This window comes from Zootermopsis nevadensis, unplaced genomic scaffold (genome assembly GCF_977971745.1).
Source record: "Zootermopsis nevadensis isolate Lab colony 2312 unplaced genomic scaffold, Znev_1.0 Znev_ptg000016l, whole genome shotgun sequence".
In the NCBI taxonomy this organism is placed as follows: Eukaryota; Metazoa; Arthropoda; class Insecta; order Blattodea; family Termopsidae; genus Zootermopsis; species Zootermopsis nevadensis.
The window spans coordinates 5,741,799-5,757,655 of NW_028259148.1; the positions used below are offsets into that span (position 1 = coordinate 5,741,799).

The following is a 15,857-nucleotide window of genomic DNA, read 5'->3' on the forward strand; positions in this document are numbered from 1 at the left end:
CACGCCCACACACAACCTTATCAGCTTCAATGTTCACACCAGTAATTGCATACAACTGCCATCTACCAACAGTTTAGTGCATCTGTACATTGACATGGCCTGCTTTGTATCTGAGTAAACGCAAAAATGTTGATTTTGGGAATATTGTATACGATAATAAACTCACAGTTGATATGAAGTCTTCAGAAATTGGTATTGTTGCCACTGATAAAAGTAGACTGACAAAAAAATATTTAGGATTTTTTAATTTAGAATTTATCTTTTCATTGGCTTTTCAAATTCGATGTGATACTCCATGGAGCAAGGTCCTTCATGGGAATTTGATAGTAACTCCGGAAGTATATGAATTATCTGCCTTTATGGAATTCCCAAATATTCAATACTGTGATCATAACAGCTCACCAATAGTCCATGTCCAGACTCAGATGAATCTAGTTTTCACCCTCCCATTACAAACCACTTTTAATTCCTCCATCTCCCATTGCTTAATGTGCATAATATTATTTCATTTTGCTTTGTTATGAAGCTTATTTCTTGTTCTAAACAAAGAAGGACATTGTTTAGCCATAAAAGAATTAAATGGATAATGGGGGAAAAGTCAGTACAATTTACAAGCACAGTGGCTGGAAATAAATCAAACCACCTGCAGAATATAATCACAATTTTAGCAGTTCCTTCTGAAACGTCACGTTCCATGTCTCTGCCTGTGGTCTAAATGGTATTGCTCTCTACACAGGTTGCTTACATGAAACAGTCAACTCACATAGCTATGCTAATATATAAATTCATTAACATGAAAAGTGTTCGGTTACTGTATGCACATATGTCTAAACAAATGAAAAAAACTATGACTGCAGGCCACATGTACCAAATGAACATCACCTCAAACCTAATGTTACACAGATAATTCAAACCAAGTTTCGGTAACATGATTTTCCTCAACCCTTAGAGGTAGGTGCCAATATAGTACCTAATTTTATAAAATTATTTCTTAACATAGTCACCTCGGTCCACATACTTCTACCAAGTTCATATAGTTTCACAAGTCCATTATGATAGAGCTGTTTCTTATTCACAGAACCACTTCCTCACCGGTCTTCAGCTAATGTGACAAGCGATGTCTTGAGTTTCAGGAAGAGGTGGAAGTCAGATGGAGCCAAGTCTGGGATGTACGGTGGGTGGTCCACGACAGTGAATCTGGGAAGTCTATTTGTGGATAGAGAAATTGAGGCACATTAAGTATCCAACATCATTAAAAAAAATATAGGAACATTTTAGAAAATACATTCACAAACATGGTAATGGTGTATTTATTTTATATTGAAACTATACAGCTAGATAATCACAGCTGAAAAAGAAACCAACACAAACATCAAGACACTCACAAAAATCACACAATTTGCAACTAAAATCACAGCAGATAACTGTAACATTCTGGGCTGACTATCAATCAGTTGTATATCTTTTCATCTACAAGATCTATCAACAGGATGTGAAACAGAAATCATCAGATTCTAATTCCTCATAAAAATAATTACAAAATTCAAAGCTGTGACACAATTAGGAATGTCCATCAGAAAATCTTGAAATATAATTAACACTATTTGACAGAAATTTTATGTGTGCTACAATCATAACAACTGTATGGTATATCCACCTAAAAAGTTAATGTAAAATGATATATGTTACACTTCTTGTTATGGAGTTTATCGCTGTGTTATATATTATGACTCCATATAATGAACCTACTAATTTTTTATATCTGAAGTTATATTGAGTCATGCGTTGACACTAAGGTTATGAAGATTTTGTAAAAATGTACAAAATTCATTATGTTAAACCTCTCACAAATTAGAGCAGGAATGGTTGTATCCACAAGAAAATAAAGCAATTGAACCAAATTTTCTTTATATAACTAAACATGACAGATAATATCAGAAAACACTCACTCTAATTAAATGGAGAATGTGAATGACTGTTCACTGGGATTCATCATCAACTTGGTTCGCACTTCAAACAAAATACAACACATGTACACATGACATTTACATTCTAGATGGCAGTGATACAGAGCCTGTGTGGGGTGAGGAGGGGTGGAGTGTTCCTGTGTATTAGTCTGTATGCATCGAGGCTCCATTCACAATGAATCAAGGATAAGAAATTAACCATATACACCATTTTCTTATTTCTTATCATTGTGGACCACAGCCTAGAAAATTGGTTACAAGGGACAGACACTCACAAATCTTGCAACTCTCACAATGTAATGTTTTATATGCCGAAATTCCCCAATACCCCTGCCATGTAATGCAAGAAGCATGGTACTTCAGGCATTTGTTTATTGAGCAATATTGACATACAATCAAAAACAGTGCTCTGATTTGCTACAGTTCATCCAAAAGATACCCAGAACTTGAGTTCATAATATATTGAACAATTTTGATACTAATGTCCAGTAAAAATATTGCTAAAATTGCTTACATATAAATAGCAAGGTCATGAAGTAGGTGTTGTAACATTCTATGGCTAAAGGAATCTCAGTGTTTATATGCAGCTTTATAAATACTCTGAGAAAATATAGTGAAAGATTTGTTATAATGAGTTGAAACTAACAACAGTACTATGTCACTGGGATGTAATTATGTGAGAATACCAAATACTGAAGATACCAAGTTTTCCCACAGTATCTGCCGCGACTTTAACTACTTTCATGCGAACGATAAAGAGTCAAACATATGGGAAAGGGATGTACTGTACACTGGATTTTGAGCAGTTACAAATATCGGTCCAAGTATCGTCCTTTCCGTTTCACTCCTCTTGGTAGTTTTTCAGGCTGACACAAATATCCTGGAGGCTTGTGTGAGTGCTGATTGCTTACTCACTGCACTTGGGTTCCACACTGTGACTTCATACACAAATTTAAACACTTTTTGGAATGTTTGGAACAGATCTAAAATGAATTTCTTCTTTTCCTCCAAAAAGCTTTTTCATGGCAAGAAGTATACACCATTCTGGCTTAGGATTCAAACAATCAAACGTAATACTGAATATCATTTATAAGAAACTAGTACACTTGCTGACAAAATATTGAACCATGAAGAATTATTCTTAACATGGCAAAGAGATGAAGCTGCCAGGAAATCAATACAATACTCAAAGAACACTAAGCTAGCCACAACATAAAATGAGGTCATCAAGCTAAGTTGGTATCTAGTAGCCAAATTATTATTTTCAAATACTCAAAACATGCATTCAACCAAACACACAGAAAGTACAACATCATTCATGAGTAACACATACAAATTAATATTGGTAATAATCACTTGACACAGTCCATAAATTAAAAAAGGGGTAATTACAGCAAAGTTTCAGAACATGACAAACATATGGTAAAGTATCTTATTCGTATTTCTTAAAATTATTTCCTAACTCTACAAGTCAGTACACGAATGTGACACATTGACGCAAATTTTTACCATCACTTTTTTATTTATGATCTATATATTTCCTTGATTATTGGCACTAACCCTTGTCAAACGAGGCAGGGATGAAAAAAAATAAATATAAAGAATACAGACTACTGTTTTGATTTGTATTTAACTTGCATACTGACACTCAGTTTACATACTCAAATATTCTTCATTCAGAACTAATCCTATGCTATGCGAATTACCTTCACATGCTGGATAAATCGAGTTTTGCACATTCATACTAGAGGTGCACACATGCACTCAACCAATCAGGAACAAGTGCAAACCTTACAAGCACATAACATAAAACTCCGAGTTAAAACTGCGGCCTTTGAGGACAGATGAGCACGACAGCCTCGTGGTGTGAGACATACGTCGACCTGATTCATGCACTCCCAACTAAGTGAGAAATGTGAACTTGGCGGTTGTTGATTATCATTATGTGCAAAATGCTTTCAAATATTACAACACAATATCGACAATCTATTTACATTATAAGTCTACGGGATGTGATTTTCATGAGTATTTGAGATAGCTATGCTAAGTATATCAGCTATGTACAGTACACTGAAAACAGTTTCCTGACTTGTGAGAATTACGATGCTATAGTAAATACTGGCATTATGCTCATCTTATACCCAAGAACACAGTATGACACATGACACCATGATTACGATGAGTCATTTAACAGTCTTAATTCCTTTTCTAAGTGTATTTGTTCAACCCCAGTGTTTAAGGCCCACAGACAATATAGGTACTCCACCTAGAAAACAAGCATTTTCTTAAAAAATGCATGGCACTGACACTGCAGCCCTTTTAACAATGACAGACAAGAGAGATGCAGCACTAGTGAAGCGGTTGTTTCCAAGGTTGGTAACCTATATGTTTCATGAATGATGAGAGGATGTGGGTGAAACAGAGGAATTACCTCTGGATAGTGAGAGGTTCATATAATATCAGTACTGTATGCTGTTAAGTAGAAGATATTAAGTCGTCACATCTGGAGACAAGGTAATGACTGGCACAAAAAGAGGGAATGAACAGGTGCTGCTGAAGATTTTTGGAGTGCAGGTATGAGATCATGTTAGTGCCAATTCCTTGCCTCTTCTCTTGACCACACAAAACTGCAGGGTTCTCACTCACCATACAAAAGTGTATGGGATTCTACAAGTATATGTGTGTATGTGTATATGCTGTGTAATTCGAGGGGAACCTAAAACACGGAGCTCTTCTTTCTTGATCTTCCTACTGCTCTTCCTCACTCTCCTCCCCCTCCTGTCCATACATGTCTGCCAACTTGTCGAACCGTGGTCCCCATGCTCCAAGATAGTCAAAGTCTTGCTCGTTGTCATCGGTTCCTACAGCAGCATAGAAAAAATCACATTACTTCACACCATGAAGATGGCTGTTTTCTGGCTTGTTGCACTATGTAATCTGGTAGAAGTTTACCGATATTTTAGAAGTTTTTGCTACTTCCATCAAGAGGCCTTCAAGTCACAGCAAGACTTTCAAGACACAAGCTTCAACAATGTTCAAATGTCTGTTTTGTAAGATATAGAAATAACTTACTGTGTGTAGTACAGTCCTTGGGAAGCTGACACTTGCTTAGCTACATCAATAAATTAGAGACTTTTCATTATAACTAGGTCTTATCTTGTTAGGTTAACTAACCAACATTCTGTATGCTTTTTTATTTCCTCCATTTCTGCTACATGCCCTGATTACTTAATTTTCCTCCATTTGGTCTCCCTAACAATACTTCATAAAGAACACAAATTAAGAAGCTTGTATGATTATATTCTGTAATTTTCTCCATCCTCACGACATTTCCTCTCTCTTGTAGTGGGTTTATAGGTGCATCAGCTACTCTCTATTAGGATTTAGTCATACAGCATATGGGCCTTCCTCCCTCTTAGGTCCAAATACCGTATTTCCTCAATTTTAGGACGCCATCAGTTGTAAGATGAACCCTTGATTTAGTAACAGTTTGTCAGGAAAAAATACACTATATTGATTCTTCAAAACCATCAAATGTAAGAAGCACCCCCATTTCAGAAATTTTAAAATGTGAAGAAAAGTATGTCTTAAAATTGAGGAAATATGTAGGAAATGCACCAAAAAACCTGATCACACCTCCAACAAACTTTCAGCCAATCAGGAACAGAAAACCGAACATACAACAGCAGAATTAGAAACTGAGATTCCATGCCTGTATACTGGTGTGGCATGTGTTCACACTATGGCAAAACTGATGAAATCAAATGTGAAACTTTTATTGGTAATAGTAAAGTATTTAGAGTTTCAAAAGTTCATGACAATGGTAACTGGTTAGTCTGCTTGCTTTTGAAGGTAGTAAGGATACACATAAAGCTTAAGAAAGTTCCAGGACAGGTGCATTAAGAAGCCCTTACATTTATCTGTAATGTTTTTGTTGTGTGTTCTGTCAGATTATTTGAACATGCAAGTTTTAATTATGCCAACCTGAGGCCAGAGAAGAAAGGGAACCAGCAGTGCTGCCACCTCCTTCATATGCATAATTTCGGAGATCATCAAAAGGAGGAGCATTTGGATCGGCATCAGCTCGTTTCTTGTGCTCCTCAATGAAGACACCCACATTAGGTTCAGGACCCATTGGAGGAACTGCAACATTAGTACACAAAAATTAAGATAAGATTTATGATTTAGTATGTTGTAATCTTATCGGAATTAAACATGTTTATCAGATGCTCCCTAATAATACTGACAGGGAAACTTTAACCCCTCTACAATTTACATAAGGAAACTGAGACTTACAGGATAATTTAGCAGGCAGTTCAGGCACTGGGCCACCAATGGGAATCTGCAGTGGTGTAATATCAAAAGCTGTCATGTCATCCTCACCACCACCTTCGTCATCGTAATTGATAATGTTCTCACGCACATCATCATCTGGTCCTGGGTATTTGATGTGCGCTTCACGTCGACGGTTGTACACAACAAACACCAGTACCAGGACTGTAAGCAAAAAGATGGAGTCAATGAATGTATCAGTGACTTTGACCTGAAACAACCGAACGAGTAGTTTCTTCCCCTCCCCTCTGAATACAGAATGAACATGGCACCTCTTCCTATTCCACTTCATGACATTCACAAATAAGACAAATTTTCTGAATGCAATTAGTAAGCACAAGGAACAACAAGAAATACAGATGATATTGATTGTTACCTACATACTGCCTCCATCATCAAACTGATGGTGGTGGAGGCAGTACACTCCTTCATAACTTTGACACACAACCAGAATACAACACAGAGAAACAAACCAGAAGATCTTCTTTTTACACATTACTGTAAAAACTTAAAATCTTTCAACAACGTGGTTACCTTGTCACAATAGATGGACATTCTATGAGCATTCTTCAGGGACCAATTTTTCATATTCATATAACAATGGTGCTCTTATACTAGACTGACATAAGTTTTATGCTAATAAATTCCATATACCCAAATACCTTGTATATGGGCTTTCCAGCAATCACACTCAAAAGTTGTATATATAACAGCAGGAAACACATGTGCATGCAGGCAAAGAGTATTTTATATGCAATATACTAAATACATGTTAAACATTTATATAGTAAAAGTGTTGCACTTTCTCCAGAACCAAAATTATGAGCTAACATACAATTCTTGGTTCATTTACTCATTACTGACAAACCACCCAAGATAATTTATAAAAATTATGCCATACCTTGTTACTTTATTTCCTTGGTGTAAAAACAAGAGGTGTATGTAGACAAATTGTATAGCAGACAAACAAGATCTGTACCTACCTGCTACTGTAGTATTCTTATCCATTTGCAGAAATTACAGAAGGTACATGTTTTTGTACACTGTTGAAAAATGCTGGATTGCAAAGTATAAAAAGATATGTTTGGAATTGTAAAAACTAAAAAAATACATGTTCAAAACATAAGAAATACAACATTTACATTTCAAGTTACAAATTACATGATATTCATTCAGTATTATAGCAAATCATTGTTATTAAATAATAAATGAAATTTAACTTTGCTGAACAGAACAAATTAGTTAAATATTTGTGCCAGTATGGGATTTTAAGTGTAATGCATAATTTGGGCCTCAAGTTATGAAAAGAACTAAACTAGGCAATAGTCTGAATCTATTCATTTCCAGCTTGAATTTAACTGTGTATTAATTATTACAGATATCACATTTCATTCAAAGAAAATAATTATATTATATGCATGAAGGAGTACAGACATGGCAAAACTTCTGTTAAAATTGAAAAATCTGATTGCATGAGAAATGGGACATGAAGTAACACGGGATACGGTAATTGTGAAACTTTCATACTTAGAAATCAATTTTCTCACCACACGTAAACTAAAACCATAAACTTTAGAAATGAACATTTACATCTGTCTGTAGCAGTATGTACTTAGTCTAAGGTTTCCATAAATTTCCCAATGAATCAAGAATTATAAATGTACCAGTAAATTTTAAAAAGGAAGCTATTTCTCTTTGGCCAAATATTTCCTAATCTTATGAACTAACTCAATACAATTTAAAACAAAATGTGTTAATGATGGTGAAATTAAAATAAAAAATAAATAACTTACTGAGCAATAAAATCAGACAGATTATGATGGCTATGATGAAGTCTGTTGATGGTTTAATGATTCCTGACTCAAGCAGCTCCAATTCACAGTGCAGTCCTGTGAAGCCTGATGGGCAGAGGCAGGAATAGCGGCGCTCATCTGCATGATCCCGGCACTGCCCGCCATTCTGGCAGGGGTGCCATTCACATTCATCCTCATTCACGCACTCTACACCTTGAGCACGGAACCCCACTGGACATCTAGTGGCCCATACAGACATATAAACATCAATTAGCTTGGGATGGGGTGGGAGACTGAGGGCAGGTGAAAACTTCAGCACAGAGGTCAGGCTGAGGTCACAGCACAGACACTGAAAACACCAGAAGCAGGAAACAAACATGCAGGGAGGAGAGATGTAAGATGTAAACCTCTGTTCATATACAGTTCTGTAGTGAAGAACTCAGGAATGTCAAGACTAAGTGAAATCTTGCTTCAGTTTTAGAAGTGTCTTAAAGTCAACAATGCCAAAAAAAATTAATCAGCTTGATTTTTATAAGGATGATAACTTTGATCATAAGGTTGCATAATAAGTTCATTCACAGGAAGCTGTGATGGGCACTGAAAAAAATTTAACGTAAGAACCAACTATGACCTGTGGGCAGAGTTAAAAGTTGGCATGGCTTAAATAAACAGAATTATTAAAACTGGATTCCTCAAATGACTGAACATATTTTAATTTTTGTTGACATTCACTTGGAAGTTAGGAGAATTTTAAGTGCTTTATAATGACCACACAAAGATAAGAACAGAAGCTTGAATTTTTACATCCCAGGTAATACTACTTACCACAGAACAGGCACATGCAGGAAGTTATGGGGTCAGGTTGGCTAGACTTACTAAGGATGATGAGCAGGCAAACCAAGATGGCTGCAAGTGCACCCATACTGAGTTTGAGTGTCTGGCCCTCTTGAAGCAATTCGCAGTTCTCCCCCCAGAAGCCCTCGGGGCACACGCAACGGTAACGCAGCTGAGGATCCTCGTTGATGCATGTGCCCCCATTCAGACATGGGCCCTCGAGACACTCATTCTTGTCTGTACAGCCTTTTCCATCAGGAGCTACGATCCGACCCTCTCCACAGCTGTATGCAGCCATGAGTAATGTTATGTTCAGAAGCCATACAATTTCACATGCATTCCCAAGCCTAACATTGTAACAGGGAATGTGTTATGTCAGTTGCACAACAGTAAAAGGCAAACACATGATCCTGTACTTAAGAGTTAAATTAATTTATGGACTGAAATATTACATTTTTCAGTTTTTTCTTCTTTGTATTTCAGCAAACCCTTCTACAACTTAAAATTTTTTTGTAAGGTAATATTCTAACTATGCTAATATAGAAGTAAAAAAATCTCAGCAGTTTTGAAATATAAAATGCCCATTACTAGGGAAACATCTATTTATTTGTTTATTTGTAGTTTATTTAATAATGCTGTCGATAATTCAGACTACATAGTGTCAAATTATAGGATGAGTTATGAACTGAACATAATATGCAAGGAAGCAGCCACGGTCTAATTTAAAGAACTATCCTGACATTTGCCTGGAGGGGTTGAGGAAAAAAACACGGAAAACCTCTGTCAGGATAGCCAGTGTCTGGATCGAGATTTGAACCTGGAAAGTACTGAACACAAAGAAGAGCTAACCACTTGGCCACAACAAGCATGTTACTAAAATTCTATTTAGTAATACTTGGAGCGGTCCCAGGATAGAGAATGACAAGTCATTAATTAAGAAAATGACACTAGAGAAGAGCTGGAAATCACAGAAAGCACAGTAAAGGGCTATAAAATTAATGACAGAAAGTTTGGAAGGTAAATCCCGAAGTACTGTGTTCATACAAACTAAAGGTTATAAGATTGCGAGAATGCCTACAGACGAAACAGACCTGGTCCTGTAGCCTAAATAGGCCCAGAACTTAATCTGTGATGTTGCATTATTATAACTGTAGAAAAATACATGTATATTGTATATTAAATTAAATGCTTAATGCCAATTAAAACTGTTAAAATCTTAAAAATGTGCAAATTTTCAACCTTAAATGACCATATAACATTATGAAACTACATTTACAAGCACATTTTTACAACATGTGTGTTTTAAATTATGGGAGAATTGTATTTTCAGAGAGGAACCTGCCAAAACAGACTACCAGATATCATCCCTGTCGTGAAATTTCCCAGCGTGTAATAATTATCGAGACATTACATAATCTGATGATCTCCTTCCATCACTGTCACCTTGCTCCAATATGAATGGTTACTATTCTCTAGATGACTTCAACCTTTATCATTGTTGCATTGCATCATATGTGCAGTCCAACCTCACATATATCACACTAACATATTTCTAAACTGTTAATCACAGAGGTCAAGGTTGTCAATACACATAAATCATGAAAAGAAACAGTGATTTGAAATCCAACTGTAAATATTTTTTATTCCAATGAAATCAGAAACTTGTGAAATATGAAACCAAAAAAATTGAAAATCAGTGTGATTATATACAAAAATAAGTTATGTTTTAACTACTGTGTAATTATGTTATCAAACCATATAAAAGATCACCTTGTCTTTTTAATCACATTGGTATAATTGTGTATAGGAGTTAAGAACAAGTCTTTATCTGAAAGTGGCTGTGATAACTGTTTGCAATAAAACAATAATTTTGAATTACAGACTACATATTTATATGAGGACTGAATTAATTATTTCAGTCACAACGTATTATACAGATTACTATGATAAAAACTTACGTGCACTCATATTCATTCCAAAGGTCAACACATTCGAAAGGATCAGAACATATGACATTGGCACAGGGTTTGTTAGAAGGACAGTGCCGTTCCAAGTTGCGTGCCATTGTGGCTTGTCCCCACTGCGTTCCATTCATTGCAGGGGGCAGAGGAAGATGCTTCCCTTCTAGTCTTACATCATCCAGACAGCCTGACAGACACAAATTATATTAAGTCAGCACGTGCAGAGAACTCAAAAAGGCTGACTAAACTTACATTAAACTATTTCACTTGCTAGCTAACTATGGATATTTTAAAGACCAAAATAACAAAGAAATAAATAGATATTCATATTAGTAAGAGTACTTATGCTTTCTTTCGGTTGTTCTAAAAGTAAAGTAAACCAAAATAATGAAACTGCATATTATAAATGACAACAGACTACTTTGACCTCTTAACAGATACATGAGAGTCAGTGAAATGCAAGGAACTTATTGTTAGACTAATCATTCAGTTAAACTATTGTAGTTCTGCTATATATTTTGCTGCCATTTAATAGAAATTAACAAAATATACCTTTTTGATAATCTGCGTAGACCTCAAATGTACGGACACCAGTGTACTCAGCTTTCCCACCAGCATAGACCCCTTCCTGCTTGTCCACAAGGAGCCACTGATGACCCTCAAACTGGAATGTTTCATTATACCTTCGCCCTTCACCCCCATCTAGTTCCAGACTTGCTGCAGAACCATACCTTGAAACCTGTTGGTGTGAGATTATCTTTGTAGTTCTAAATTCTTGCAGTATCTTGTCACTTCCGTTTCATTAGAAGCAAAACGTTTTATATATGGTAAAGAATCTTGTAAATAAGATGTGCTTGTGCACAAGAGTGAAAAGTGTTCACTTATTTGATGTAATGAATACAGTGAAACCTCTATCCATCGTTCCCGGAACTATCCTTTTCCCGGATGCATCGTCCGTTTTGTTCGGTCCCGAATACATCCCATATAAAATAATGTTACATTTTCCCGCTTCTATCGTTCCTCGAACTATCGTTTTATCGCATCGATCGTTCAAAAATCTTAGTCCCGGCCCACAATTTTCCCGCAATGATCGTTTCTGAGAATTTAAAATGCTGGGTTTTGAGATAAATTAATACCGAAAGACGCACAATGTTTTTGGAATACGCAGTAGCCGTGACGTGTTATGTCGCCCAACCAGCACATTCTTTTGGAATGAGGGTCAGCGGTGCAGGGGTGATAGTTGGAGTGAATGGCGGTGCTCATTGTCATAAATTTTACGATTTTAATTAGGGTGCACTCATATTTCGTTCCAGCGATGCCAGATGGCATGTGCAGTGTGAATTTCTTCACAAATGCTTTTATTACAAGTACAAAGGAAAGGCTGGCGGCACTTTTCATTCTTCTGGTTCCTCTCGTTTCCAGCGGTTCAGGGTCTTCTACAGCTACGTTTCGTTGAGTTCGGCAGTAATAGTATTTCCATTCTTCCTGTTATTGTCCACAAAGGGGGTTGGAGTGGTGAGGAAGAGGAAGACGACGAATGCGAGCCCGAAGCTGTGCCGAGTTTTACCGAAGCACACGCTGCATTGGCGAAAGTGAAGTCGTTCTTTTATGCGCTTAATATTAGTGAACGTGACGAGGAAAACATTTTGAACGTGGAAAGTGCTCTGTTTGGTCTAAAACGTAAAGTTTCGACAAACCAGTTGTCCATTAAAGACTTTTTTGGTAAAAAGAAGTAACTTTGAAAGAGAAACATTGTTTTTTTTTAAATTTTTAATGCTTTCCCGCATCTATCGTTTTCCCGCATTCATCGTTTTTATTTCCCACCCCCGCCGAAAACGATGCATCGAGGTTTCACTGTATTTAAAAAAGTATGAGGAAAAACCATACCTAACTTTGTGCAGGGACATTTCTGCAGTGTGCAACGATAGGTCCAACAGACATACATGACCTCTCCATAATGCACCCATTTTTAAGAAATTTACATTTCTATCGTCAAGAAACTAATGCCTTATATCAACATATTTTTTAAACAGATTCCTATTTTTGTTGCAGTCTGTTACCTCATCAGATTTTCCTGACAAAATTGTAACCTGTCTGATATACAATTACTTACCTTACTAAGTTCCAACTCATAATTAATTAATATAGTCATTAGCTAGACTGGTGTAACAACAATGTTCTAGAACTGTATTTTGGAGGTACACAGCTTAAACATTGGTTGCATTACTAGTTAACTGTGAAGAGTTTCTTAAAAAAATTTCCCTAGTCTCTCCAGCAAATGTTGACTCAACTGCCCATGAAAGCACACTTTCTAAACCTTACTAACCCATCATTCTTGTCCAATCAAAAATAATCTATGCAGTTAATCATTGCTGTTAATTAAAATAAATGGCTGTTCCTGAACAGTTACACACACAAAGTTTGCTTACCCTAGCTGTGTGCCACTGTCCGTCACCTACAGTTATGGCACTCAACCAGATATCTTTCTCTTCTGTCCGCAGACTATTTAGGTTGTAACGGAAATGAAGCCGACTGTCTTTGATCTGTAGAAAATAAAATACATTGTTAGGCCTAATAAAAACTAAGAGGGAAAATGAAACTCAGAGTCACAGACACACAGAAACAAAAAAGGACTACCATACTGTGAAATATGATATTAAACTATTCTGCTATTGGATATGATGTAATGTCAGTCAGATAAAGAAATTCCAAACCATAAGGTCTGAGACCAATTTGAAGTTTTCTGAAAGTTGTCAATATTTTCAATAATATCTGTTAATATTACAATTACAGATTCGATTTCCTTATAGCAAAAAAGTTAAACTTTCTCATTATTATTCAACTAATAAAGCAGTTTGTATCATGTAAATAATACAATGTATAAAAAATCTGAGATCAAACTGAAGTATGCCAGTTTTCCCAAGTTCATCTGGGAAATTCTCATACAACAGACCATAACCCTTCCCTACTTAAAACCATTACCTCATTAAATCAACTCCTCTTAAACCCCATGTTAAAAGTATGGCATATTTTACCTCAAGAATTCCATATTCCCGATTGTGTTGATCACTGACTCTGAACAATTCACCATGCTCCTCTCTTGTCCGGAAGCGTAATTGTATTTGCGTGGAAAAGCGATCAGGTTCAAAGGACAGCGCATACTTGACGTAGCTTTGAGGTTTGAATGTTGTGGGGACTGTAGGAGTGATGCAGCCTGGACCAGTCCAACCTGGGTTGCACTGACAGTATGATTCAGAGAAGCTACCCACACACATGCCATGCTCCCAGCACCGGAATGTTGAATCCTGTGTGTTGCACAAATCTTCCGTCTGTGGGCAGCCTGCCATACTGTTCCGGGTAAGGCCTGGATTTGCTAAGTCATAAAGCTGAGAACAATAGTTTTAATTATTAGATCTATAAATACAGCTAACATCACATAAAATACAGTAACATGAGTGTCAGAACACAAAGCTGATTAAAATTTTTCATAATTTATCAACTGGTCAAGCTCTGTAGAAGAATAGAGCTAAACCATTAACCCTCTGGTAGCAGGGTTTAAATTCTCTATTCCTGTAATATAATGGATATGAATTTCCCTGCTACATTAGGAAGTGCTGTAGTGCATGTTCCAGTATTCAATTAGTTTTAATAATGTTTTCATGTTTTTTTTTCCCTTATCACTCTCTAATTGAGGAATTAGTTGCATATTCATATGTTCAGATTCATAAAACAGAACTATTTGAAATGTGTTATTTCAAATTTTGTCCACAGGGCAAGTAATTTTATTGACAGTCTGTTTTCATTAACTCGTTGTTTTCATCATGTCACTCTCCTCCAAGAGATAATATTTTGAAATCTCTTCATGAAATACCATCTTTTAGAGTGCTAATGCTTCATACCTGCCACAATGAAACAAAGAAGTTAATGAAGACAGATGGTAGATAAAATTATTTACATTGTGCACAAAATATGAAAAAACATACATAAAACATTTATTCAAAGATATCAGAAGTTTAAGTACAAATTCTAAAAAGAATAAAGCAAATACAATGCTCTTAACACCTGAAATGACTCTGACTGCAGCAAGGGAGAATTCTACTGATAAAATTGAGTACACTCAGATCAAAAGGCCTGCAACCGGGGGGGGGGGATAAAAAACAAAAACCATATGCCTATTTGTGGGACACTAACAACTTACCTTGCTATTATGGAATACATTCTTTATACAACCATCAAAGCCTTTGCCCACAGGCATGTACTGCCAGTGATAATGTGTAGGGTCAAATTGTTCAACATAAAGTCCTCCAAGTTGCAATGGGGCATTCACATTGAGATACTCATTGAAAGGTGGCACAGTATCATGTGCCTGACAACTTGAGTCATCAAATTCAGGGGGTGTTCCATCCTCCAACTCAGCCACGTCTGCAGACTTACAGTAGTCGACAACTAGTCGAACATTCTGAAATAATAATATTAGTGCTCAATGCATACCTCTGTTCAAATAAGAGCTTTAGTAATGTCGAATCTATGTCTTAATCATTTCGTTTCTGTCAGTTGCATTTTAGAACGTCTTTAGAATACACCATTCCTGCGTATTTAAACATATATTATTTACATTTACATGTAACAGGATCTATAACATTCACTTTACTAGCTTTCCTTTTATTCTTTCTCTTCTGTAAAATCTAAAAAGATTGTTTAACATCACTGTGAATATTTGGCAGATTAGTTCTGGCCAAAGCACTCAAAGTTTTTATCAACATAACTGATCTATTTCATCCTCAACTTGAAAGAGTTAAAATGTGTCTAAAATATGTACACAAAATATGGCAACAAATGCTTCTTTCTGTGTTTGATGTACGATTAACCTTCAGAAGATACACCTAATTCTCCTAAGAAAATTTACAGTGCCAATGAACTATCTGGTTCTGCCTTTCATCACAGCGTTAAAATTCATACTGAGTGCTCAC

General features: G+C 36.2%; 1 protein-coding gene and 1 long non-coding RNA gene across 9 annotated transcripts in view; one reads left to right on the plus strand and one right to left on the minus strand.

Moving 5' to 3' along the window:
* Positions 1-17: 17 nt before the first annotated feature.
* Positions 18-1,901, plus strand: LOC110834141 (uncharacterized). Its single transcript, XR_015535295.1, has 2 exons — positions 18-213; positions 1,134-1,901. It is a non-coding gene; the product is annotated as an uncharacterized LOC110834141 (long non-coding RNA).
* The window catches only part of CadN (neural cadherin), a 620,389-nt gene continuing 605,824 nt past the window's right edge, over positions 1,293-15,857 (minus strand). For 5 of the 8 annotated variants that reach the window (XM_087349486.1, XM_087349488.1, XM_087349484.1 and 2 more), the window contains 9 exons: positions 15,086-15,346; positions 13,923-14,273; positions 13,317-13,430; positions 11,440-11,626; positions 10,885-11,074; positions 8,093-8,331; positions 6,264-6,464; positions 5,952-6,110; positions 1,293-4,828 (listed from right to left, as the gene is read on the minus strand). In XM_087349486.1, coding sequence (XP_087205612.1) covers positions 4,716-4,828; positions 5,952-6,110; positions 6,264-6,464; positions 8,093-8,331; positions 10,885-11,074; positions 11,440-11,626; positions 13,317-13,430; positions 13,923-14,273; positions 15,086-15,346 — 1,815 coding nt within the window. In that variant the 3' untranslated portion in view covers positions 1,293-4,715. Of the gene's footprint in view, positions 4,829-5,951; positions 6,111-6,263; positions 6,465-8,092; positions 8,332-8,968; positions 9,211-10,884; positions 11,075-11,439; positions 11,627-13,316; positions 13,431-13,922; positions 14,274-15,085; positions 15,347-15,857 lie in introns of all 8 variants that reach the window. The other 3 variants (XM_087349487.1, XM_087349482.1, XM_022072983.2) reach the window with 1 other exon arrangement.